The sequence below is a fragment of the Pyrus communis genome, chromosome 7, assembly GCF_041283825.1.
Source record: "Pyrus communis isolate YQ-2024b chromosome 7, ASM4128382v1, whole genome shotgun sequence".
Classification (NCBI taxonomy): Eukaryota; Viridiplantae; Streptophyta; class Magnoliopsida; order Rosales; family Rosaceae; genus Pyrus; species Pyrus communis.
This window is the reverse complement of record NC_142571.1, coordinates 21,678,070-21,705,015: the sequence shown is the minus strand read 5'-3', so window position 1 is coordinate 21,705,015 and position 26,946 is coordinate 21,678,070. Positions and strand designations below refer to the sequence as shown.

Here is a 26,946-nt window from a genome sequence, read left to right as displayed (position 1 = left end):
CTTTCACCCACGCACAATAATGTGATTCAATCAGTTATATTATTTTTTTCTATTTTTAAACACTTAAGAGACATGTCGTGCCAATTATAAAAAAAATAAAAAAAAATAAAAAAAATAAAAAAAAAGATCTTTTGCACGAGCATAATAATGTGATTCAATTAGTTGTCAAATGACCTTTTTATTTTTTATTTTTTTTAACAAATGATGATTTCTATACTAAAAGGGAGGGGTGGACTTAATCTTACAATGGGTTAGTAATAATCTAATACAATCAGATGTTTATTAAATAGCAAGTTGTAATTCAAAAAATGTATTCTGCACGCGCATGAGTGCATGCATGAAGGCTAGTCTGCTAAGAAATTTGACGATCCCTTGTACGGACGAATACTGACTCTTTGGTCCCACACCCCTTCACTTTGGTCGTTATCCGGTTCCGACAGTTGGAACTACAGTCTTATGACTCTACTCCAAACAATTATTTCTTGTGACTTGTGAGCAAAGCACCCATGTTTCAGAGTCTAGAAAGTTCTCGACTTCTCCCGATCGTATGCTTCCCTCCAAAAAATATTGGACAAGGTTGATAAAGCTCAACCTTTCGAGAGGGGCTGATAAGAATAAAATGGTTGAGCCATGTGGCACAACATGAGCTGTTAGATAGCAAAAAAGTGTAACCACCTAAATGATTCTTGTAACCGTTAGGTGCAGTTTGCCTCAGGAGGGGCGGATAAGAATCAGAAGATTCCCACGGCAGGACAAAATTATAAACTTAAAACTTCCGCGTTAAAAGACGTTGATGTCATCCACATATATGTCGCAGCCATGTTTGTGACTGAGGTAAACTTGTATCACAAGCTCAAGACTATAGTATAAATTTGCACCTTCAGTTTTAGTATTTGTTCTATTTGGGTCTTTGAACTTTTTTTTAACCAAATTGGTCCCCTAGCTTTTTAAAAATGTGTGGTAAATGAGGACATTTCTTTACAACCTAATAAATGGTTTGTGTTCGCCACTTAGTACTACAGTTAGTGATTTTCCTTTTCATTGGTAAGCGAGAGATTTCAGATTTGATTCTTAGCTCATTATGAGACTTAGCTAGCCCACTCTCCTGTCTCTTTAGTGTAGATAATATCAGTTGTTAAAAAAAAAGTTTAGGTTCCAAGTGGTTGGCACCTCTGTAATGGTGTAATGGTGTTGGCTGATTAATGAAATCTCGTTGTTGTTTCTTGTCGAAAAATTAAGCATAGCCAAGTTAGTTAGAACAGTGTAATATTCTCACGTCGCTTAAGTTAAAATTGATTTGTAATTAACATCGTATAAATTAAGCGTAACCAAGTTAGCTACAACAGTATGCTCTTCCTCTTCTCTCGTTACTAAAGTTAAAATTTATTACAATGTAATTTTAAATTGGACTCCAGTATATTACTCGAATAAAAGAAACTGATAAGAAAAGGTTGGAAGACCAAAATGAAAGAAACCCCAAAAGTGTAGGGAGCAAAAGATGAACTTACGCCATAAGCTCAAAGACTAGGAAAAAGCACTAGTCAACTTTCAAAACACCAGTGCTTCGAGTGATAAGCGGGTCTTTGATGAGTGTATTAAGTGTATATAAATACAACACCGATGAAATGCTGCTTCCCCACGCAATCCAAACAATAATCACAGTTCGATCGGGGGGAGAGAGAGAGAGAGAGAGAGAGAGAGAGAGATGAGCAGTAGCAGCAGCAACCGCAGCGGCATGACAGCTGAAGAAGGAGATGCAGTGAGTGTGAATGTGATCCCACTACCTGGGTTCAGATTCTACCCCACTGATGAGTCGCTGGTCAGCTACTACTTGAGGAAGAAGATAGAGGGCACCGACTCCCGTTTCCGCCACTTCATCCGTGAAATCGATGTCAGCAAGTACGATCCCGGCGATCTTCCAGGTAACCAATTATTGTATCTTACTTTCTCTTCACTACCCGTATCTTGTTTCTGATGGATTATGACGTTGTTTACGTAAATTTTCAATCTTTGTGCTGTTTTTTTTTTTCCTTCAAGATTTGAAGTTTGGTTGGCTTCCCATTTCAATATTTAGTTTTTGTTGTAATGATCTTTTTTCAGTTTTTGTGATTTTGTACTTCAAGAATTGGGGTGGTTGGTTTCAAATTCTGAACATTTTGTTTTTGTTGTTGGATTTCAGAATTCTTCTTCAGCCGGCCCGATTACAAGTACGCCAACAGCACTCGCTGTAACCGGGCCACAGACAAAGGCTTTTACAAGATCACAGGCAAGGAACGTGAGATCAAGGCCGAATGGTCCAAAGCTGTGATTGGGATGAAGAGGACTCTGACCTTCTATTTAGGTCGTGTGTCCAATGCAACGAAGACCGATTGGATATTACATGAGTATTATCTCACTGAAACTGAGGTGGGTTCTAAACCCACCAAGCGGATGGAATTTGTCATCTGCCGTCTGAGGAACAAGTCAGCTGGTTATAAGGAGCCGAAGGTTGATTCAATCGGCGGCGAATTAGCTGATTCGGGAGCGAATTCTGAAGAAGATCGAGATGCTGTAAGTGATGTGATTGCGGCGCCAGTGGAACATTTGGGATCCAAAGAGCCAGGAGATGTTAATAGGTCTGAGTCTCCAGATGGTTCTTGTCCTATGGACTGCAATGGCATTTTGACCGTTGGTGGTGATGATGAAACTGCTGGCTGGAAATTCAATGATTCTGATGATCCAGTTGCATCTGATATGGTTCGAGAGGTGAGATAATCATATGCTTTTTCCACATGTTTTGTATGAACATGCAAAGCCTACCAAAGTTTAACACCTGCTTGTTTGTGATTCTTAATCCACCAGTTGTGTGCTGAGGGGGAAGTTCCAAATTCACCCTCTCAACCGCTGCAGCCACCGCAGACACCACAGACATATCAGACTCTGCCGCCATATCAGCCACAGGATTACTGCCCCTCCACACTGCAGCCACTGCAGTCACCACAGCCACATCAGCCACCGCAGTCACCACAGCCACATCAGCCACCGCAGCCACATCAACCACAAGACTACCGCCCCTCCACACTGCAGCCACTGCAGTCACCACAGCCACATCAACCACAGGATTACTGCCCCTACACAGTGCAGCAGCCATTACACACTAGGCATGGAATTGATCCCAATGTCTATGGAGATTGCACAAAGCAGCAATCTTTAATCCCGGATAATAGTTCTTCTCCTGAATACAAGAATAGTATTTCAACCAATGATCCCTATGAACAAGTCAGCAAACTCGCTAATGGTGTTCAAGATCGAGCTACAGATGAAAGGATTTCAGAGGTGAGAAGTTGTTTCCTTCATTTTATATGAACTTTCTAATATAGAGCACAAAATTACATCAAAACTTAACGCTTTCTCTTTATGATTCTTAATCCAGGCTTTTTTTAATCCAGAAGAGCTTATGGGTCCGTTTGGTTACTTGTTGCTGTCACCAATGAACACGGATTTGGGAGAATTTGTGCGTGCCAATAAATATATTGCATGCATTGATGAGTTGCCGTCTCTAGAAGATACGGAGATCGCAGCTTTTTTCCCATAGTCCTTGGTTTATCATTGTTGACCAGGATTAGTAAGTTAGTATCCTGGGAAGAAACAACATACAGGATTTTGGTGACTCTATGAGTCACGAGCACCAGTCTAGGATAGCAACTGCGGAGTAAGAAACGCAGCAAGATAGGTTTAGTCGGTATTACCCATTCAAGAAACACATCAGCATAGCTAGTGAACAGCAAGATCTTAGTTATTGAAAAACAACAAGATCGTAGTATCGGAAAACAGCAATAGCATGAGTAAAACATTGCCCTTATCTACACCCTTAGCTACATTTCAGGAACTTTAGGCATCAGAAACTTCTTCTGCTAGTTTTGGACGATCATGTCCAGGACAACGATGTAGGTTAGCGAAGCCTGTTCTTGTTCTTTTTGGCCATTTTTTAGCATTCCTTAGTTTTAGAAACTTCAAACCTTGTTAGGTGAACATGTTAGTTCAAAGAAACAGCAGCAAAAGCCTGTGTTTGAGAAAACATCTGGAAATCTACTCTCCCCCGACGAGTCCAGATAAAGCAGAGATGTCTTTTCACAGAAGCAGTTGTTTGGAGACCATGTCTCCCCTGTCAGCAGACCTACAAATCATCCTCAGCATAGTTGTCTTCATCAAAAGTGTACAAACCTCAGCAAAATCTTCTTCAAATAGCTTACTTTCTTCATCAAAAATCGTAAGGAACTCAGCAAAATTGTCTTCAACCATCATCCATTCGCATCCAGCCACTGGGAGTTGCTTTGAGAAGAATCCGACTGCAAAGTTGTCTTCAAATAATGCACTCTCTTCATCAAAAGTCGAACCTCAGCAAATTGTCTTCAAATAGTCTACTTTCTTCATCCAAAATCGTTAGGAACTCAGTAAAATTGTCTTCAACCATCATCCACTCGCATCTAGCCACTGGGAGTTGCTCTGAGAAGAATCCGACTGCAAAGCTGTATCACAAGACAAGGTGAGCAATCAAATCTGAAATAGTTAATAAAAGCTCTTGTATTGAAGCTTCGGGAGGCTATTTTCCGTTTTCACTCAACTTAATTTGATTTCTGTTAACTCTATTTGCAGGTTAGGGAAGCTGCAGAGTATTGCATTGCTCCTTATCTGCCCTGGAAGAAAACAAAAACCGAGTCTTGGAAGCATACGGTTTTGAAGCAGGCAACTATAGGGTTCTTTCACCGAAGCATCTCCTCAAAACCATCAATCAAGTCCCCGATGGGGAATGGTATAAAACCTCAATACCAAGTTCTAGTTCTAGACTCGTACTGAGTCTTTCGTTCCACAGGCGATTATTCTGGAAATGGCGTTCTACAGGATCTGCTGCAACATGGCTGCTGGGGTCTCAAATATATTACAATGACCAGACACTAATGGTGATGTCTTGGTTGTTGGTACTGAAATTTGAGGTTCCATCCCTAATGGAGTAGTAATTACAATCATTATCAAAATCAGATGATTATGATTGGGTTTAATCCTATGATAACCTTCAGAATTAAACACCCATCTTATGTAAATATTGCTTTAATTAATTTCCCTGTATCAGCTGCTGCGTTCCTGTGCAGCATTTCTGCTTTCCTGTATGTTAATGTTGTTTGTTTTCGAACATTTCAAATTTCAATGGAGTGTTGTGTGTTATATTCTCTCCTCATATTTGAACCCACAATGTTTATGCATCAATATGATGGTATCTTAGGTCAACCAAGCATTGTCATGTGATTTAACTTTTCGTGCCTCCTTCGGGCATCCAATCCAAGTTACAACTTTTGAGTACGAAAGGAGAGTAGAATTTTGTGTTAAGCCCTGCAGTCAGCATAAAGTAGCATCAAACCTGTCATTTTTCGAACCTAAGACCTTCCAGTGAAGAGGGAAATCACTATATTGTAGTACTAAGCGGCCATCCACGGGTTAAAACATAAAGCTGAAAATGCATATTAATACGCCAAGGAGAACTGAATGGACTAGTCCAATGTACATAGGTAGAAAAAGAATATATGCACTGCTCTATTTCATAATAGTACCATACACATCTTATATACGTACACCACATATTACAGCACTCAACACCACCACCACCTTTGCTGGAAGTATTGATCTATTTGTTCAAAAGATTAGTAAATGAGAATACGAGTCTAAAGAAATGCTGCATTTCGATGCAGGGAGAGAATTCAACAAACAATGATTTAAGATCTCAAAGTTCCCAACTCCAGCACCTCTATGTGACCAAAAACTTTACCACATGAGCACTGAAGCAGGCCGCTATACATCTACTCATAGGTGACCGAGTTATCACTGTTTCAAACAAAGAAGAAAAGAAGAATATTCAGCTGCAGTTGGCCATCCTTAGAGTAAGAGTCTATACTAAGTAAACCTAATGTTATCTAACGCACACCTCCGCATCAAATCGAAGCAGGACATCTATTCTATATCATAAAACAATATGTGTAATCCTTAGACCTAAAGTAATCGGATGAATGAGCATCTAGCAATAGCATTTTGCCGTAACAAATTTGTGATGATACTTCGCTGGTAAAGTTGACACATACATAGAGTCTTAGTTATTGAAAATTGCAAACTTTGAAAACATGTCCAGGACTGTAAATACATTATCATCTGACCTTTGAGTGCCAGTGTTGGGTGATGAAACAAATAAATCAATGATCAAAATCATAGGACACTTCCATCCCTGTAGAACGCATAACGCATCCTTACATTAGATATGCGTTGAGTGTAACCAAGTATATTGGAGAAAATTACAAATATGCAAGAAAGAAAAACACGCTATTTGATTTCCGAACCATACCATCATTGCAATAAGAAACATCTTGAAGTAACTTGAAATAAATATTGCCAGCAGAAGCTCTTTATACCTGTTCCAGAATTGACAATATCACACATTCATATGTTAGGGTTTGTAAATATGTATGTATCTATTGGCTACAACAATCCAGTTATCTTTTAAACCATGACTCACGGGTGATCACAAATTGTCTTTCTTTCTTATGTGTTCTATAATATTTTTCCCTAAACTTCAAACTGTGCTCTTGAACCATATCAACTTAAGCCTGACCAAATTCCTAATCATTATTATTCTCAGTATAAGCTTGAGCACCCATCATCACGCATTTTACCGACTGATCAAACAGGAGTGCTTCTTGAACAAGTTTCCAAACAGACATGTAAATAAGGAGATGCCTTAGTTAAAATCTTGATATAAATTCACTGTCATCCTGAGAAGTATCAACAAGAAATGTTACCTGAGCGGTCTGGGGAATGTGCTGAAAAGAATCCTCATAGCGAGTACAAAGGTTGAAAAAAACATGATATTCCAAAGACAATATCCATCAGCATCTGAAATAGGAACAACATTTCTTATCATATCAGACTGAAATGGGAACATTTTAACCATCTGTTAAAACTTATAATATACCATCCTAGATGCATGAAACCCGTGAAATCCAGTAAAAATTCCACCAACCTTTTGAAATATCCAAAGTAACAAAGCGAAGCTCATGGACAAGCCCCATTCTTCCTTGCTTCTTTCCAGGAAGAGACTCCTATCTATACACATTGCTAAGGCACCCAATGCATATAAAAACACATATTTTGCAAAAAGAATCAAAATTCAAATTTCCAAAAACAAAATCCTGACAAGCATGGTAATGGATACAAGCATCCAACAGAAGAAACCCGAAAGTCGACTTCCACATTAAACTCTGGAAAGGGTATCAAAAAAACAAATAAGCAACTCCTGGGAACTCAAATTTTCAAAGAAACAGTACAACCGCAAAACCCCAGAAGCAAAAAGCAGCATAATTTTCAGTACCTGGAAAGATGGAGCTTGTGGGTCGATGACATTATAGAGTAAATGTGTGTAAGCTTTGGTCTTGTGCAGAATCGAATCAATCGGAATAATCTGGCAGTGCAAACAACAAAAAATGTAACAAATTTGTTGAATTTTGAAGGAAAAAAATTAAAGAAAAAAATAGGAGCTTTACTATGGGTTCGCATTCGATGTACTCGTCTGCAACTGCCTTGCAATTACCCTATTCACAGAAAAATCAAACCAATTTTGTAGCAGCAGAAAACAACTCAAAAATCAAAGAAAATAACTAAATAAAAGGGAGAAAAAAGGGATTTACACATTTCATGAGACGAATGTTGCCAGGAGAGTAATGGACGAACAGAGTCGTCATGCGACCACCGCACTATACACATCTGTACTCCATGGCGCTCTTTGCTTTTCCCTCTTTTTTTTTCTCCGTCTCTCTCACTCGGCACTCTGAAAACACTTGGTTCTTCCTGTTTCACACTTGGTTCTTCCTGTTTCCGGGTTCGGGCTTCGGCTTCGATAAAAGAAAAAAAAATTTGGGCCTTCACTGACGACTTTTTTATTATTATTATTATTATTAAAATTGTGAACATCACTATGACAAAGTGACACGTGATGCTCTTACTTTGGTTTGCCTTTGTTGGTACGGTTGCTAGTGGGTTTTTTCCCGCTGGCTTCCTTTGATTTGTGGCGGCTATTGCTGTGGAGGAGATTGGGGCTCTGTTTTATGGTCCTGCTGTAGCTCTTTTTTCATCCAGCTTTGGGGCTTTAGTTATTTTGATTTCAGATGGGTGTAGGGGATGTTCGTTGGCAGCGGAGGTAGGAAGCTGCTAGGGTTTGCTTTGGTGTTTTTCTTATTTAGGGCTCAAAACTATGTTTTGGGCTGTTGGGTTACTATAGAGGTCCCTCTTTTTGTTTGCGTGTTTATTATATTTGGGCATTCTCTTATGTAATCTCTTGTGTTATAAATAAAGTAAACCCTTGACAAAAAAAAAAAAAAAAAGTGACATGTGATGATTGTTGGCAAGATAGTCGTTGTAAAATTAGTGTATTTGGTGATGGCGATAATAATAGAGGTGGTGATTGCGGTGGTGGGGTGGGAAGGAGTAGGAATAGGGGCGGTGGTGATGATGGTGGTAGTGATGATAGCGTCGGTCAAGATCATAGTAGGGTTGGAAAATATGCTCATGAAGATGGGATGGCTGGGGCGACGGTGATAGTGGTGGCAGTGGATGTCGAGGTGGAGGAGATGGTTATGGTAAAAGGGTGGTAGTGGCGACACGGTGGTGGGAGTAGTGATAATGATAGTCATTGCATTATGGTAAAATTTAGGGGAAGAGGTTGGATTTGTAGTGACAAAAAACTTACTATAAAAGCAATCAAGTCCATCAAAACCATGACTTTAAAAAAAAAAAAATAAAATAAAATAAATAAAAATAAATAGCTTAAAATCAATGAAATTTTGAATGCACATGAAGTTTTGAAGACTCACAAAAAGTCATAATTGAATACCACAAGATACTTTCATAGACTTTTTTGAAGTCATAAAAGTCTTTGGACTCATTTAAAAATATTTTAAAAATGATTGAAAACTATTTTGGTGAAAATGTTTTTGGAATCAATCTTTAGTAAAAACTCAAATGAATCTTGATATAACACTTGAAGTGCTTCTCTCCAAAAAGTTGGAGCAAAAAAACTTTTTATTTAAAGCGCTTTCAGTCATTTTCAAAGCATTTTCAAATAAACATTTTATTGATTCAATGTAGGGTGACTTTTGTTGACTCCTAAAATTCTTATTGAATACACTTAAATTTGAGAGTCAAGTAAAGTCCATTAAACTCCATACAGTACACCCCCAATATTACTATGGATGCATTTAAAATTCTTACCACAAACCCTCAATAGTCTCTCTCTCTCTCTCTCTCTCTCTCTCTCTCTCTCTTCGTGCCCTTGCAATTTTGATCTTAGTAAACAATCGTAGAAGAGAAAGTTGGCTAGAACCCTAATGTGGTCCATGCAAGTTTGTGCCCAGTTAAACAGAGTCAGTATGCTTGCATCTTGGCATAGCTTAACGTATTTTGAGACTGGTGAGAAATAAGTACGAAAAATTGCGCGCTTGCGCTTGCGTGCAGCATATTAGGATTTGTCTTCCACCTTTAGCCATGTGACATGTTCATCACCATCATCATTGTGCCTTTTAATATCAAGCCTAGATAACCTACATAGACTTCCTTGCTGTACATATATATATAGGCCATATATAGGATGGGCACTCTCCAGAGACCATTGCTAGCTAGACTTGATCACCAGTTGGCATGGTATATGATCGTTCCAATAAACTCACCTTGCTGTATTTATACTTTTCTTTTTATACATAATGTCGATATAGCTTCTAAATTTCATTTTTCAAGTGTGGATTTTTGTTGATGCGTCCTTAAATTAACGAGGAGCATTGCTAGGGTTGATTGCCATTTGAATACTTTACCAACAGGATCAAATTAGGGTTTTTGATTTCATGAGCAACACGGTAACCCTAACCCTAGACCAGTTGAAGCTGATCAGGAAGATTAACGGCATGCGGCTGTGAAAACAATCAATCATAATCCTGATTTTTCGTGGCCTGCACAACAGTCTTGTTAAGTTACAGTAAGGTGTTTGATGTTGTAACAATGGAATTCTGCAAATAAATACATGTAGTTCTAGTTTGTATCATTCCTTTGGGAAAAAAAAATAAAATTATATATGTGTGTGTGTGTGTGTGTGTTGTATCTCATATATAGATTTGAACAAAATTTGATGAGTTTTAATTTTGAGATTTTTGTCTATCCATTACACGAATCTCGAAATTCAAACTTATCTAACGATGATAACTAGGGTGGTGAGCATACATATCATAGTTTATTGTGGTGAGAAAAATATTTCCAATTTTTAAACCAAATTTTGTAACGTGTTGATGTGGATGTTGATAATTAGATTATTACTTAAGTGTTGATAAACATGTTTATTTCATATTGGTGACATTATTTGGTTTGCAAATTTAGTTTAAAATTTGGTCTCCCTAACATTATCCTACTGATAAATAGCATTAATCCTAAATTTAAGTCCTCACATAAAACAATTTTACATTACATATATAATAAGTTCATATTATGCGCATTGATCTTAGTTTACTTAACTGTTTTTTGGGTAGTAATTTGTTTCAGCTTATCACCTGTTCCTCTACATGCAGTACATCCTTCTTATTAATTACCTCTTATTTCTCTCTTTAAAAAGAAAAACTTAGTTCTATTAAATGAACTTTAATATGGAACCCTAGCCGGCCCTTTAGCAATTAACCAGTTGCCATTGGCAGCCAGTGTAGAGAATAAGCTAACATGTTAGAGTGCAGTGTTTAATATGGAAACTAGCATTAGATATATAGCTAGCGCATGAAGATTAACGAAAGGAGATGTGATTAATTAGTGTAGTTACAAATTAGTTAAGGTTACAAACAAGTTTAGTACTAATTATAAAAATCTTCTTCATCATATGTAAACTAATAAATGATTGCTATTCTTTTTAAGACTCATGTCTGCATGAAATAATCCATGATAATTACCAATGGTGTTGAAGATTAATATATATAGGAGTACATAATCAAGTAAATTTACTAATTAAGTGAGATGGTTAGACTACATGTATACATTCTCTTATAGATATATATAACTATATTGCAAAAAATATATAATTCTACATAGATATATAGAGGTTAATATTACACGAGAACTGCTTAATTTACAGAAAAAATTATTTAAACTGGTCTTGCAAAAGGAATTAATCGTATATATGGGGCAGATTTATGGTATTAGTTTTAATTTACACCTAGTTAAACTCTAGCAGCTGCCTGGTTTTTGCAGTATCGATATCAATACAATTTCAAAACAGGCTGGATATATCATAAGCGAAATTAAAACATGAATTACCAAGGTAATAACAAGCTGAAAGGTAGGGGCAATAACTATATAACTATATATATATATGTGTGTGTGTGTGTGTGTGTGTGTGTGTACTTGGCCATAACACTAGAAAAACTTTGAAATAAAGTTACTAATTAAGAACACAGATGAACAGATGTACCCTTTTACGTCAGTGAGCTTTCTGCACTTAGCCTTACTGTAAAGGGTGCCTAATTTAATTAGCTGCAGCTGCAGCAGCAAATAGTAATTAAACACTCTATATGCACATCCTAAAGAAACAAATTTAATTTAATTTAATTGTCCATATCAAGCATGTTGCAGCTACTGCTACATACACATATAACAGCAGTATTCAAACTAGTAATTGAGGAGAAGAAAGTTGAACTTTATATTTCAATGTATTAATTAGTAACGAGAACTAAATAATATACAATTAATATTTTCAGCCAAAAAAATGTACAATCTTTGAGGGGCAAACTTTCTCATCAAAGTTCAACCTTTTTACTCTTAAATTTTGGTGGGATGTTGGTAGCTAGGTGTGCATTGTGTAGTAGTAAGGAGAGTGCATATATAAATGTGTATGCATACAGTAAGGCTCAAGCGCAAATCAGCTAATCAGTTATATATGTAAGGCAAAAAGAAATGCAGCTGCAGTAGTAGTAGTACTCTGATAAACTGAAACTGCAAATTCAACTACTAGTACGTAACTGATGTAAAGAAAATGCTTGTTCACTTCTGTTTATAATATATTGACCTGCAAATTCACATTAAATGAACTCTTTGCTAGCTAGCTTGGGATCACCATATATGTCCAAATAAAACGACAAGTAGATTGTTCCTTTCTTTGAAAGGCAGCTGATCTTCAGCTAGACCTGTGGGGAATCATTATCCATTGGGGTACCTTTAAATTTTAATTGAAGAGGAAAGTGAACTAGTGAAGATCGAAAAGTCGTCCTTCAACAGCAAACAATCAAAAACTCTCTAGGGATTCAAATAAAATGACGACGAAGTAGTTGTAGATTTCCCTTTGTTTGAGAGGAAGTGATGGTCTGGTGGAGTACTACTACTACTTGTATTGGGCAGCTTCATGAATTGAAGCGGAGCAGAAGCCAGCGAAGACGTCGAAGATGGAAGATTATGATGATGATGATGATGGTAGGGTATTGCTGTTGAAGACAATATCTGACATTCTTGATGATCCTCCTTTTCGGTTGGACTACTTGAGCATTCCATGTTCACACCAAAAAGCCTAAGCTTTTTACCAGCTGAAGCAACACTAGCACTTTCACTACTAGTACTAGTAGTAGAACTCCTATAGTTACCATGCTGATAAAGCGGAACTGAATCGATAACCCTTGGATATTGATGATGAATCACGTGATGACCTCTTCCACCTTGCAACTGATGAATCTGATGCGGTAAATATTGTTGATTTATGATCTGATGGTCATGGTGGTGGTGGTGGTACGGATGATGAACGTTGTTGTTCGAATGAAGAAAATGTTCGTGGTGTCTAAGAGGCATAGACGATATCACAGACGAAGGCAGTGGCCTCTGCAGCAGCGAGTAAAACCTGCCTCCAGCGTAATGGTTATGATGATGTAGCTGAGGTGGAGGAGGAGGGGGAGGGCGCCGCCTCCAGTCAATAAACAACCTGTCCTTACCGGATTCCCCAACCCCGCGCTCAAACGACACAATGTCGCCGGCATCCAGCTTCTTCTCCTTCACAAAACGGCTCCACCCTTTCGTTATGACATAGCTCTGGCTGCTATTCCAATAAGAGTACCTAAATCGCCACGGCTTCCCCATCCGGTCTTGAAAATTCAAAAACAATCCCTTGTCGTTTGATGATGAGTCCAGCGGGAAGTACAGCTCGGCATGCTGCTTCGGAATAACTAGGCGGTTGAGCTTCCCTACATCGCTCGGCGTCACAACCTTCGCAAACAAGTGCTCCCTTTCGCAGCTCGCAGGCCAGTAATTTTCGTCAGTACCACCCTCAGCAGCCTGAATATCTTTGTTTAGTGATAAGTCCATGAAGTTTATGGCTTCCGGAGAGCCGTGATTCTGAATATTAAGCCGCGGCTTTTGCTGGCCGTACTGCTGCTGGTGGTCAGGAGGAGGAGGAAAAAGGATGGCTTTGTACTTTGGTGAGGACCCATAATTGCTGTTAGTTGAAGTATGAGATGATGATGAAGAAAACTTACTGGTGGTGATTATATCCTCCTCTTCCTCTTGATCTTCTTGTTCTAGATCTTGATCTTGGTCTTCTTTGTCAGAATACCCCTTCTGATCTCTTTGCATAAATTCCATGATCTTGTTATCACAATAATTTGCAATATTATCCAAAACCCTATCACCTGATTAGTGTAGTAAATAAAAAATTAAATAAAATAATAAGGAAATTTTTGTTTATTAAAAACTGGCTAGCATGCTCACCAGAATTTATACCCTTTTGAAAATTGTTATCATTTTGTGCTTCTGATCAGATCTCTGAGGCCCTAAAGTCTGAGAGTCTCATCATCCACAAAAGAGGGTCGGTGCCTTCCTTGACCACAACAGGAAAAACGCAAACCCTAATAAAACGTGACAAAATTAGTCATGGACGGCTTAACGATAAGGTCATGAAGTAGTAAACTAGCTTATTGGTATATTAGTGTTGACCAAACTATGCTACCAAGCTAGAGAGATAGAGAGGGAGAGAGAGAGACACGCACACACGCACATATATGGTTAAATTTACTGTTTAATTGAGTGGCTAATTACCTTTTTTGAAGCTCTAGAATGAGAAGCAAAACATCAAATTCCGTCTTCCATTTTTCTTGTTTAGAAGAAAACGACTATGTCTGAGAGGAGAGAGATGGAGAGAGGAATCAGAAGAAGGAGAAGAAAGTTTTATACGAAGGGGCCCATGAAAGATGAGGTTTAAGGTCATGTGAGCTTGTCCTTGTCTTCAATAATTTTTTGAGAGCAATCTCTATCTCTCTTTGTATGCACATGCATATGCATATGCTTATGTATATGTATATGTATATGTATATGTATATGTATATGTATATGTACAGGCCCTTTAAGGGAAGAGATTCCTATCTTATTCAAAAAATGGGGATCAGTTGTGGGACCTACTCCACATTGAATTTCAAATATTCGAATCGTCTATTTTTTAAGTCTACATTCATATATTATCCGTGAAAAAATTCAGTACAATCCGAAATCATTTATCTTTTTAATTATCACGATGAAATTTCAATATTTTTCTTATAGCAAAGTATTCGTTAATTTCTTTAAACTTAATTAGATGCCTCAAATATTTTCGAATTGACTAATATTTTGCAAGGATGGTCTATAATGTGCAACTTGAAAATAAGACTGTTCGGATCGTTAAAGTTCGATAAAGTGTGAACCCTAAAATTAATCTCCATTTTTATAAAAAAAAAAAAAACATAGAGATCCCTTCCCTTAAAGATGTCCTGTATAAAAATTTCTTGTACATGTATTTCTGTGTGCTGTGTCCTTAAAGAATCAGAACCACAGAGAGAGGGCTAGCTCACATTCTGTGTGATGAACCAGTAAAGAGTAATTAATTATTATGGTTAACTATTATTTAATTGATATTGTAATTGTTAATTAGAGGCCACTAGTCTTCGTAGGGAGGACACCTTTGTATTATATAGCTTGATAGATAGTTAGGTTTGGGGCTTTTGACTTTTGGTGTCATTGATTGTGTAGTGCTGCTGGTCCTGCCAGCCAGTAGCGGCAAAAGCGTCGGCCAAGCCAAGCGCCCAAGGGATAATCAAGCATACCACGCGCCTAATCTCTCACCATGGTCGTATGGAGTCCCCTAATCTTAGACCAATGCTTCATGAGATATCTCTCACACGACTCCAACCCTCTGGGTAGACTGTAATGATTAGATAAGATAACCAATAAATGTGGTACAAATATTTTTATTTTTAAATATTTTTTAAGTTCATCCGTATATTTGATTTTATGTTTACTTCGAAGGCGTTTATTAGGTAAAATATGGGTTCTCTTCGCTAGCAATCTTGTTGGTTAATTTGAATGGACATACTTATTTATAATCATCTTGGTTTTTATTTTTGGTTGAAAAACGGGGCTGAACGTAAGAGCCCAGACAAACCTATTCAATAATAAATCTAGACCAGGACATTTCAAGTCGATACTTACAAATGAAACTAACTGAACAAGAAGGAGGAGTATCAAAATAAAAATTACCTCAATCTAAATCAAGATTATAAGTTGCTAAAACTGTCTGCCACAAGGTTCTTTTCTCTGTAGACATGTTGAAGTTCGCAAATTAATAAATCATTTATAAATTAAAAGCAATAAAAGCACACCCTAAACTTATTTCTCCAACAAAATTAAGGATTTAGGTTTATGAGAGGAAACATGCATCTATCGACTAACGAGAAAAACACGTAAGATGGCCGGACAATTCAACCTTACATCTGAATGCCGATGCTAGTAGACGAAAACTACCAGATTCTATATATAAGTTTCAATAAGATTAAAATAGAAAACAAGAAAGAAAGAAAAAAATGGTAATCCTTAGACCATCTCTAACCTTGGGTTAAAACCTAAAATTTTTAATCCATAAAATTTCGATTTTAAACTAGAAATAGTTTTTCTACTCCAACCCTTATAGGTTAAATTTTTGTCTGAGATTATTAAAGAACAAATTTAGGATGGTTTTTTTTATTTTTTATTTTTTATTTTTTGAAAGTAACTTTTTTTTTAAATTAAAAATAAAATAAAATTGTAGACTATCCTAATTTAATTTTATGAACATTTTAACCAAAAAAATATTTATATTTCGATAAATATTGAAAAATTACTAAATTGACACCATGAAACTTGTGGAACACTAAAAAAGAATATAAAACACATATATGGTGGGCCAACCCACTACCAAGGGAAATTCTAGACTAAATTTTCCCCAAAAATGAGTTTTCGATTAAAACTCATATTTGGCCCAATGGTCGGAGCAAGTTGGATTAGGTTAAGAGCCTAAAATTTGAGTTTTACTCCAAGGGTGGGAACAAGTTGACATAGGTTCAGAACCTAAAGCTTGAGTTTTACTCTAAGGGGAGATAGCGTGCCTCAAATAAAGAAAAATCTTGAACAAGCTTATTCTCATCCATTTTTTTTTACAAAGTGACAATTTTAACATTAAGACATATTTCCAAAAAATTAGAAAAATTTAAAACCATTAAAACTTTCATTTATAGTGAATAAAATGGATGATTCCGGCTCTACAAAGAAACTCTAAACCCTTAATCCAAAGGTCATATGGTTTCAGATTTGGGTGATTTTTGGTACACATGATATCTGAGGGAAGACATAAAAGATAGATGGTTCGGATCATTGAAATACATACAAAGTGGGCTCTACAAAAACGTGAGTCAAAAGCTATGTAAAAAATGGTGTCCCGGATCTGTCCATGTATACATAGACATATATATATATATATAGGCCCTATGTGCAAAGGGATTCCCATTTTTTTGAAAAAAAAAATGGGAATTAGGTGTGGGGCTCACTTTACATCGAACTTCAACGATCCGAACTGTAACAACCCGTCCCGAAATTTACGGAGCAGAAGGGTATTTTCGTATTTTCACTTTATTTGGGTTTTTTTTTTTTTTTGATATTGCTTTTAGGTGTTAAATGGTGTGCCTAAGCCTAGTGGTTAGTGCCGCTGTTGTGAGTTCTCCGGCGAGTTCTTGGGTTTTCCGACTAGGTAAGCCTCAAGACATGCTAAACCCTCTCTTTTATTCTTGTGATGGTTTTTGATCACGTTCTTGTAAATTTTGGTTGACGAAACTGCACAGAGATATTGAAGATTAATTTTCCAGATCCCGGCGACTTTCGTGTGGATTTACAGTCAACTCTGGCCATGTCACGACCTCCTTTTGGTAGTTTTCGAACCTATGTCTTCTTACCTTTATTTTGGTTCTAAAATGGTGACTTTTGGTTATGTTTCGAGCTCTATCGGAGCTATGGAAATTCCTGGCCGTGTTTCGGCCTTCTTTTTCTTGAGGTCCGACGACCCACCTAACAAATGGGCCCTTGGCCCCTTAAACCTATATCGTTGGGCCTTAGAACCCAGCCCTAAAACTATGCCCCAGGCAACTAAAACCCTATTTTAAACCGGCCCGATGTAGCCAACCCAAACCTTGGGCCTTAGTTAACCCAAGCCCAAAACCCAAAACCTAAAACCCAAGTCATTTAGCCCAAAGCATAAACCCATTGTCCCTGGGCGGGGTTGTTGAGCCCAAGCCCTTACAAAACCCAAAACCCAATTAAGGAACCGGCCCAAAGTCTAGGCCCAGAACCGGCTGGGCCAGCCCAACCCAAATGGAATATTATGTGGAATATTATTGGAATATTCTTGTGTTGACTTTTTCAAAATTTACCCGAGACCCTTCTTAGGATAATTCGACATTCTTAATCCGTTTTTGATGTTCGTTTTCCCAAATTCATTCGTTTGAATAGAATTTTATTAATTGGACCATTTATGTGCTTAGGTATGATTATTAGCGACGATTCCGTTCTTCCTATTTCACACGGCTCTTCGACGACGGAATATCTGTGAGTGGACCACTTCTAAAATGCATGTTTTAATAGTAGAAATGCATACATGGAAAACATGATTTAATGATTACGTTTTATGAAACGTTTTGTGAGATATTATGCTTATTGAGAATATTTTGAATTACCATATTTTATCGAACTCATGTTCTTTGTAGTATAGATGATGGATGACTTTATATTGCTTATGAACATGCTTTTGCACATTTCTTTATAGTATAGATGATGGATGACTTTATACTATGAAGATGCTTTTGAGATATATATACCTATGTTTGGAAAGTCTATGTTCAATGGTTTTGTGTGTATCTAGTGGTCATGGTTCTACCTACGGGCGAGGGAGATATCTAGCTGAAGGAGATATATGGCTGGCAAGAGGTATACAAAGATGGCTGTGGGCCGAGAGATACTGATATTGATATCACCAGCTAGCACACTATATACGAAATATGTTTCATGAAAGGTTTTATGGCATGCTAGGGTTTTCGGAAAACATACTACATATTATGCTATTGAGTTTTCATTAAACGGGTTAGTGTGTTGATAACTATTTCAATATTATATATATTAACTTGGTCCACTCATGTTTATTTTGCGCCCCTTCAGGACTTAGAATCGAGGCGTACGATCTCGGCATCAAGGCACTTCCGCATTGGCATCTTGAAGTCCTCTCAGTGTAGGACCCACTCCTTTGTTCATTCAATTTTATATTATTTCTTTTTAGTGTTCTAGATTAGTTGTATGCTCTGAACACGTTCCTTAAATGCATATTTGTTATATTTAAATTTATAAGTCTTATTTATTTCTTGTTCTCATGCATTCTAATGTGGCTTCGTCACCTTTGGGTGTTGGCCAGCACGTGCCTACCCTGGTGTTCGGGGAATATCAGGGTCAGGCGTGTCAGTTCATCTATTTTCTAAGTCTCAATTCATAGATCATCCTTGCAAAAATTCAATTCAATCCGAAACCATTTGCCTATTTAATTATCAAAATAAAATTTCATTGTTTTTTATATAACAAAGTATTCGTTAACTTCTTTGAACCCAATTAGATGTCTTAATGTATTTCCTTTTCTAACCAAAAAAAAAAAAAAATAGATGTCTTAAACATTTCCGATTTGGCTAATATTTTGCAAGGATGATCTATGAGGTGCAACTTGAAAAATAAACGGTTCAGATCGTTAAAGTTTAATGTAGTGTGAACTCCACAACTAATCTCCATTTTTACAAAAAAAATAAAAAATAAGGATCCCTTCCCTTAAAGATTTCCTATATATATGTGTATATATATATATATATGATATACTGTACATCATGACAAAGAATATATATTGCTCCCAATAATATTTGTACATTGGCACTTAGTACTACAGTCTGATGGTATTCCTCTTCACTTGAAAGTGAGAGGTCTTAGGTTCGAATCTCATCGATGGCGAATTCAATACCAAATTAGGCTGCCCCATTGTGTGACTTTGCTAAACTCCCTCTCTTCTTAGTGTAAAATATCGATGTACTAAAATATATATATTTGTACATTGGGGAGATAATATTTTGGTATATTATTTGTGAATGTACGAGCCCATATTTGATTATTGTGGTCCAGTATTATCTTCAACGTTAGGGCTTGGGAAAATTTTAGGGGTACCACATTTATATTAACTTTAGGCCATCTCCAACCAAGGGCTAGCCAGCGGGCTCGTTTTAGCCCTCTGGCCCTTAAGATATTAATATTTTAATGAATATTATAGGGCCATATTTGCCTCCATCTCCAACCGAGGGCCAAAGGGTCATAGGGCTCGTTTTAGCACTGTCACAAAAAACCATCTCCAATCGAGGCCCAAAGGGCCATAGAGCCAAACATAATTTATTATTTAAATTTAAAAACTACAACAACTTAAATTTAAAAACTACAACAACTTAAATTTAAATTTATGTTGTATAATTTTTATGTTGGTTAATGTTATTTAATGTTGTTTCATATTGTTTCATGTTACTTAATCTCTACTAATTAATGAAACCCTCTTTGTCAACAAAAAGAGGGTGAAAAGACAAATTAGTCTTCTATCACACAAAAAAAATGATGGGCAATAATGTAATTTCACATATTCAAATTTTACTGTTTTTTTATTGAAACCTCACCTACAGGTGATGTTAAAATACCTCCAATAAAAAAATAAAAATAAATAAAAAACCAAAAACAAAAACCTCCCACTCCCTCCACATTATCTCTCTCTCTCCCTCCTTCTCTCCTTCTCATTTTCAAAAAAAAAATGTGTTCATACACACAAAGTGTGTAGGCAAATGCTAGTTTAATTTAAGATTGTATAATGGCTTAGGAAGTTATAGGAAAAAAATAGAATTAAAAAAAATATATGAAACAAATTTTGTAAAATAGAAGTTATAGGAAAAAAATGGAATTTAAAAAAAAAAATATGAAACAAATTTTGTAAAATAGAAGTTATAGGAAAAAAAAATTGAATTTAAAAAAAATATATGAAACAAATTTTGTAAAATAGAAGTTATAGAAAAAAATAAAATTTAAAAATAGAAGTTATAGGAAAAAAAATTTGTAAATAAAAAAAAAACTATAAAAAAAAAAACAAAAAATAACGGCTAGCTGACGTCATCTAGCCGTTGTATTCAAAATTTTTCCAACTATTCATGTCAGTTATAACAGACATTATTGCTCTAATTCCTGTCGCTTATATCTGACAGGATTAAGCAAAAATTTTGGCCAGCCCGAGGCTGGCTGGAAGGGGCCAACCCTTTGGCCTTTTGGCCCTTTCAGATTTTGTGGGGCCCACGAGCCTTCTAGCCTAGCCCTCGGTTAGAGACAAATTTTGGGCTATTTTCAGCCCTCTGGTCCTCTGAACCCTTCGGTTGAAGATGGTCTTTTTGGTCTTGAAATCCGTTTTCCAAATTTCTTCTTTCACTTCCTACTCTCATTTATAATCACCAGCTCCACTTCTTAGAATTTTATGCATGCCTATGTTAATTTGTTCAACCATTGTTTGGGTTGAAGTATTGCACACTAATCATTCATGCTAAGAAGACTGTTAAAGCAAAACTTTTCATGGACTCTTCACCATTTTATGTTTTTGGCATAATTTATGTGTCAACATTATAAAATATTGTGCTAAAAACATGAGGTGGTGGAGAGTTTATGGAGAGTCCCACCATTAAGAGAGTCTTCTTAACATTTCTCATTTTTTAAGGCATATGTCACAGGTATTATAAATTCATTTATCTAGTAATATGTGTATCAATCTACAAATATTATAGTCTAGATCTATTACATATCAATTATATCGTCTACCTGTAGTATAACACGTGAAGTTTAATACACATGTCTGTTACATTAAAAGGTTTCTCATCATCGTGTTTGAGTTGAATATATTGGGATAAAAATCAATCTTTTTCAATAAGAAAAGGTGAATACAAAGTCCCAATACACGCATGTTTTGAATGTAATGCTGAATTATATTAAAGGATGAGACACTTGGATTAAACCATATAGAATGGGGTGAAGTAGAATAATTTGATATTGAAATTGTCATTATGTGAATCAAATCTAAAAACTCTCATTTACAAATTGAGAGGAATAATATGAGAGTGTAGTTCTAAGTGATACAAGTATATTAAATAATTAAGAAATATTGTTGTAAAAAATTTGTAGCTCAATTAGTTAAATACATTTTAACTCTTGTGCCCTTGATCCTAGTTCAAATGGAGGTGCTTTTTAGACATTCTTTTTAACTTCTCACACACCTCTTTTGATTTCTGTCGTCCATTACATCAATATGAATAAATCATACGAAAACAATGGCCGGGGTAAAAAATCAATTAAGGAAAGCTGTTATATGCATAAAGAAAGAATAGCTTAATTAGCTATGCCTAGATCATGTGCATTGTAGAGCAGCACAAACAGTTTCACTTTTCAAACAACGATTATTTATGTACGTATATATATTTGCACAGAAACAGTTGTTAAGCAACTTTACTGAGAATTTCCGATGAATTGTCACCGGTATACATCAAATTAAATTAAGCTCCAGAGACAGAGGGTGGGGCATGGTGCATCGTCATCGCTGACTCACTCACTGCTTAATGGTGCCGCCCTGCCCTCTCTCTCTCTCTCTCTCCCCCTCCCCCAAGGTATAGCCAAAGCCTATATCCCAGAAGCCCTAATCCTAATGGGGTCGGGACCTCTCTCTCTCTCTCTTCTTTTTTTCGTTTATTCATATATGAGTGCACCTCCTACAGTAGTCATGATACTCCTTGCTACTTGCTCTCCCTTCTTTCACTATATCTTTTGGACTTTTCTTATTATATGATAATTAGGGCAAAGTACTACTGTGTATATGCATACAACTTTTCTGTATCATCGATCATCTACCGATAGCTATAGCTAGCTCGATCAAGGGCCATGAGCTAAGCCCTAGGGTTTTTAGGACCACATGCGTGCAACAATCTCTCTCTCTCTCTCTCTCTCTCTCTCTCTCTCTAACCGAACCAGAATCGCAAAACACTCTGACTACCTTACATACATACAGTTGGCTGTTACCTTCCACACCATCATTATTCTGGTGCTGGCATTTTGTCCCCTACCCTCCTTCTCTCCTCTCATCCTCTTCCTCCATCTCCTCACAGACATATACTGCCATGCACCTTGCCAAATTCCAAAACCATAACTAATTGTCCTGTATTTTGAAAACCGAAACTTTGTTTACTAACCACTTTTAGTTTTGAAACTGAAAACTAAAAACCAATCATAACAACTACTTCCATGAGTTTTCAAATTTTGGCTTTGAGTTGAAAACTTAAAACTGAAAGTAGTTACTAAATAAGGTTTTAGTTCTTAGTTTTATAAAAATAAAAAAAAATAAAATAAAAGCAAAATAGTTATCAAACGGATCCTTAATTTACCTGCCACAAACTATATAGAAAGCAGCATGCACTTCCATATTCCATATGACTGATGACAAAGGCAAGCCCACGAGTCAATCAAGTAGGACTATATATATATATATATATATATATATAGATAGACACACACACACAGAGGACACTAGTTCTATATAGAGGATGCTATACATAGAAGGAGGATGCTAGCTAGCTGTATTAACATTGTAAATAATCAAATAACACATAATATATATAGGTATACATAGGTTAATGCGAGACACCATATGTGGGTAAAGTGGGACCATGATGTAAGGCAAGGGGGACACAACCGATCGAGAATCAACCAAAGAGCCTCAAGTGAATGGGAAAGGCGAGATTACCCAAATAATTCCCTTAGAAATGTGTAAAGCAGTAGCATTGTGGGGGCTGCATTTATCACTTGCCGGTACCACAACTACAACCCCAAAACAGCACAAGATCATATACTAAGGAGATTAACAAGCATCAACTTTCAAGCACCAGCAGAAGCAGAAGGAAGAAAAAGCAGAAAGCAGAAGCAGCATATTGCTGTGCTGATCAGAACCATCATTCCTTTTCTTTCATCTCTTTCCCTTTCTCCTCCTACAGAGCATGTTTATTTTTAACCCCACTCTAATGGTCTATTTATACTAGCTAGCTACTGATAATATAATAATACTATCCATTCATGCCCCTCCTTATGTCTCTCTTTCCCACCCTCACCCTGCCTTTTTCTGAGAAACCGTGGGGCTGTCGGTCTCTCTGAGGTTGTTGAGTCGCTTTCCTCTTCTTTACATTACATATGGCATATATGGCCCCTATCTATAGCTAAAGGCATAGCTCTCCTTCCCTATTTATTCATGTTTCATTATGTGGTATCTATATATATGTAATCGGTTGATTAACATAGCACTATAATCTGCCAACCTAGGATCTGCCAAATACCCATTAGTAATTTAGCACCCAAACAACTTGATTTGTGGCCCTTTGTTTAATTGTCAAAGATTTGCAGCCTAGCTAATAAACTTTTTACCTAATCCAAACAAATATAAAATAAGCCAACTATTTTTTTTTTAATTTTTTTTTTTTAAAAGCCAAGGTGTTTAATCTAGAAAATTCACACTCTTGTTAATTTTTTGTTATTGATTTTCTTCAGTTCATTCGATTCGACGGTCGAACATTAAGAGGAGTGTTTGAGAAGTAAAAATGAATGTATGCATAGCACTACCCTTAATCAAAAGTTTCTAACTTTAGTATCACCCATCCGTTATGTATGGTATACGAATCTTTAAGACCACCCTTCATTGAGAATATGTTTCTCTTTACAGGGTATTTACAAGGATTTTTATAATGTAACCGTGATAAGTCGATATGATACTATATATTTAACCTTATTTTTAGTATGTGGTATTTATTTTGGTGAGATTTTGATACTTTAATTTATATTTTCAATGTAGGACATTCAACTTCTTCTTTAACAAAAAGTGATCAAACGGATAAATTTTGGAGTGACTCCAATTGGAGAATGTTCGTAAGTCTCTCAGCTTGTTAGTGTCAAAGTTTTAGATTTTGCTACCAAGCGGTTAATTTATGACGATAAAATAAAAGAAGCAGCTCGCAGTGCTGTCAAAGTGACCTTTTTTTTTTTTTGGGCATCCAAGATGGTGACTTTTGACAGCAAGCCCTTCTGGAAATATGTTCAGGACATTTAAGCTTTTAAAAGAGTCATCTTGGGCCGGTTTTGGAGGTGTCTAAGACACAGAACATGGCTGTTTTGTGGTTAGGCAGATTTCTCCATGCTTGACTAGGAAATTGTCACCTAGTTTCTCTTAACCTATTATGTTTCTTAGTTTTTAGAAGGCATTTTCTAGCAGGATTTTATTCTGTAGTAGTATAAATAAGGCTAATTAGCCATTAGGTTCTCTACGCACTACTTTGGAGAACTCGGCTTAGAGAGCTTTTGAAGATTCAACTTTCTTTTACAAGGTGTTTTCAATGTTTTTCTTAATGATATTTTACTTTTTAATTATGATTATGCGTAACTAATTCTCTTTTGCTAGTGACAAGTCACGAGCCTTAGGAAGAATATGTAACTTATTTTCAATTTACTTATGATATTATGCATGCATGTTTTGAATTATTAATCACTGTGTTTGAAACTATCTATTTGTCTTGATGCTTAGCTACCATTAAGATATTTAGAAAAGTAATTTGATCTAATTTTGATTGAATGGTTGTTCCTAAAATTGATGAAGGCTTATTGTGGTTAATAATTGTAATTTCATTTAGGATAAATATCAAGTCTTAAGGGTTGCATGGTTTTTGAAAGGGTTTTCACAAAGCTTAATGAGTCTTGCAGTTCATATTTGGTCTAAATACCACATACTGATTGCATGTTCGATATATGTTCTGTATTGGGGGTCCAAGTAGAACATACTTTAGGAAAACCTAACCTTCAAAATATTCATGTGTAATTCATAAGTCATTGGAAGAACTATGTAGGATTATTAAGGTGACGACAGAACCCTATAGTGCTTTTACAACTTGATTTTCAAAAATTGTTTTCTTTTAGTTTCTTTAATCTTGTCGATTTCCTTAATACTTTTTAATTAAATTCATTTTTATTATTTTTGTCATAAAATCAAGCCTTTCCAAAACTTGGTTTTAAATAATTAATTAAGATTTGGTTTTAATATAAATTGTTTTAAATAATCGTTGTGGAGAGCAACCTTACTTGAGCCATTTATACTACAATTACCTTATTCTCTTACAAGTATTTTTAACTGTTTTTATCCCTACTTTTGCAGATGGTAAAAATCCTATCAAACCGTAATGACAAAACAAAGCTATTCAAAATCACAACGAGCGGGGCAAGAAACAATTGGGTATCAAACTCATCAATAATGTATTACATCTTTATCATCTTTGTGAGTCCATGTAACAACTCATCTCTAATTTTACAATTTTATAAATTTTAAAAGAATGAATTGATGAAAATGCCCCTAGAGGTGAGGTAGTTGATTTTTGTTGACCATCTTTTCGTGATGTGTGCAAACTACTATTTTACCGCATTCTTGAAGTACTCGATGGTACAAACGCATAGGCGCAAGCGGAAACAAAATCGGAGTTACGATAAAGATTTTACGGAACTACGAATCCAAAAATACTTTTGTAAAAATTACTATTTGTTGTAGGCCTATTTGATTGAGCGATCTAGGGTTAGAGAGAGAGGGGTGCGGCAAGCTTTAGGGAGAACAAAGATTGATTTAATTGTGAAATGTGTTTGACTCACCCCATTGTGCCTTTATTTATAGTAGTAGAAAGGGTAAAGGATTTCCCTTTAGGATTACAACATTTAATAGGTAATCTAATCCTAATAGGAATATACGATACATTCCCAGATTCCCTAGGATTTACAAAATCACATTCACATTCTAAATATGACTGCAACACTTCCTCTTGAGTGTGTAAATACTCAACAAACCATCGCATCAGATCTTCAGCAGATAAGGTAGAATAGTTGATGAAGTCATCGGCACAACGGGTGATCGCGAGTCTCAAATTTACTTTGAAGTATGCATTTGTAAAAACTCACAAAAACCTTGCTATGGTAAAACCCAAGGAATGGGGAAAACCCATAGACTAAGGAGAAAAGTAAGAAAATATGCATAATGTCTAAAACACTCGTCAAATTGGACGAAGGTAGTGAACTCAACGGAGTATGATCATCCTAAGATGGGTGCCTTATTAAAACCTAGTTAGGTAGCAAAAACCCAATGGGAAAAATGCTCTTAATCGTAGGGGAAAAGAGTACTTTAAGATCATGTGAGTATGTTTCAAGATACTACCCTTGAGTTAGACATAACTTATAAATAAGAGAACTACAAGCGATTCAACTCAAATAATTTACGCATACCGATTCCTTGGACAAGCTTCTAAAATGTAGACTTAGGCAATGACTTGGTAAAGAGATTGGCCAAGTTGTCTTGGGAACGGATTTGCTTGACTTCAATGTTCTGATGCTGCTACTACTGGTGTGAGTAAAAGAACTTCGGCGTTATGTGTT

At 36.2% G+C, this 26,946-nt stretch overlaps 3 protein-coding genes across 4 annotated transcripts; 1 reads left to right on the top strand and 2 right to left on the bottom strand.

Annotated features, from left to right (window-relative positions):
* Positions 1-1,622: 1,622 nt before the first annotated feature.
* On the top strand, positions 1,623-5,215 carry LOC137735138 (uncharacterized). The gene is made up of 5 exons (XM_068474524.2): positions 1,623-1,922; positions 2,180-2,745; positions 2,842-3,315; positions 3,413-4,525; positions 4,636-5,215. Exons 1-4 carry the CDS (start codon positions 1,706-1,708, stop codon positions 3,572-3,574), a joined length of 1,419 nt encoding a protein of 472 aa, XP_068330625.2. The 5' UTR covers positions 1,623-1,705; the 3' UTR covers positions 3,575-4,525; positions 4,636-5,215.
* Positions 5,216-5,544: 329 nt separating this feature from the next.
* On the bottom strand, positions 5,545-7,926 carry LOC137735579 (protein ARV 1). Its single transcript, XM_088696531.1, is given in 11 exon segments — positions 5,545-5,856; positions 6,183-6,193; positions 6,195-6,250; positions 6,368-6,434; positions 6,822-6,894; positions 6,897-6,915; positions 7,043-7,125; positions 7,235-7,280; positions 7,391-7,480; positions 7,563-7,610; positions 7,707-7,926. Coding segments are annotated over 11 exon segments (681 nt in total). The 5' UTR covers positions 7,794-7,926; the 3' UTR covers positions 5,545-5,755.
* A 4,097-nt stretch (positions 7,927-12,023) lies between these two features.
* Positions 12,024-14,405, bottom strand: LOC137735582 (B3 domain-containing transcription factor NGA1). 2 transcript variants are annotated; one of them, XM_068475013.2, is made up of 3 exons: positions 14,116-14,405; positions 13,789-13,925; positions 12,024-13,709 (listed from the first exon to the last, which is right to left on the bottom strand). In XM_068475013.2, exon 3 carries the CDS (start codon positions 13,660-13,662, stop codon positions 12,334-12,336), a length of 1,329 nt encoding a protein of 442 aa, XP_068331114.2. In that variant the 5' UTR covers positions 13,663-13,709; positions 13,789-13,925; positions 14,116-14,405; the 3' UTR covers positions 12,024-12,333. The 2 variants fall into 2 exon arrangements, with proteins under 2 accessions (XP_068331114.2, XP_088552656.1); XM_088696530.1 differs by having other exon boundaries at positions 13,801-13,925; positions 14,116-14,370.
* Between the last annotated feature and the right edge of the window lie 12,541 nt (positions 14,406-26,946).

Excerpts from the sequence above, each read along its gene's own strand:
- LOC137735138 (XM_068474524.2), top strand. The coding sequence starts at position 1,706 with ATGAGCAGTAGCAGCAGCAACCGCAGCGGCATGACAGCTGAAGAAGGA. Across the intron at positions 1,923-2,179 it reads CGATCCCGGCGATCTTCCAG|AATTCTTCTTCAGCCGGCCC; the intron begins GTAACCAATTAT and ends GTTGGATTTCAG. Across the intron at positions 2,746-2,841 it reads CATCTGATATGGTTCGAGAG|TTGTGTGCTGAGGGGGAAGT; the intron begins GTGAGATAATCA and ends TTAATCCACCAG.
- LOC137735582 (XM_068475013.2), bottom strand. The coding sequence starts at position 13,662 with ATGGAATTTATGCAAAGAGATCAGAAGGGGTATTCTGACAAAGAAGAC.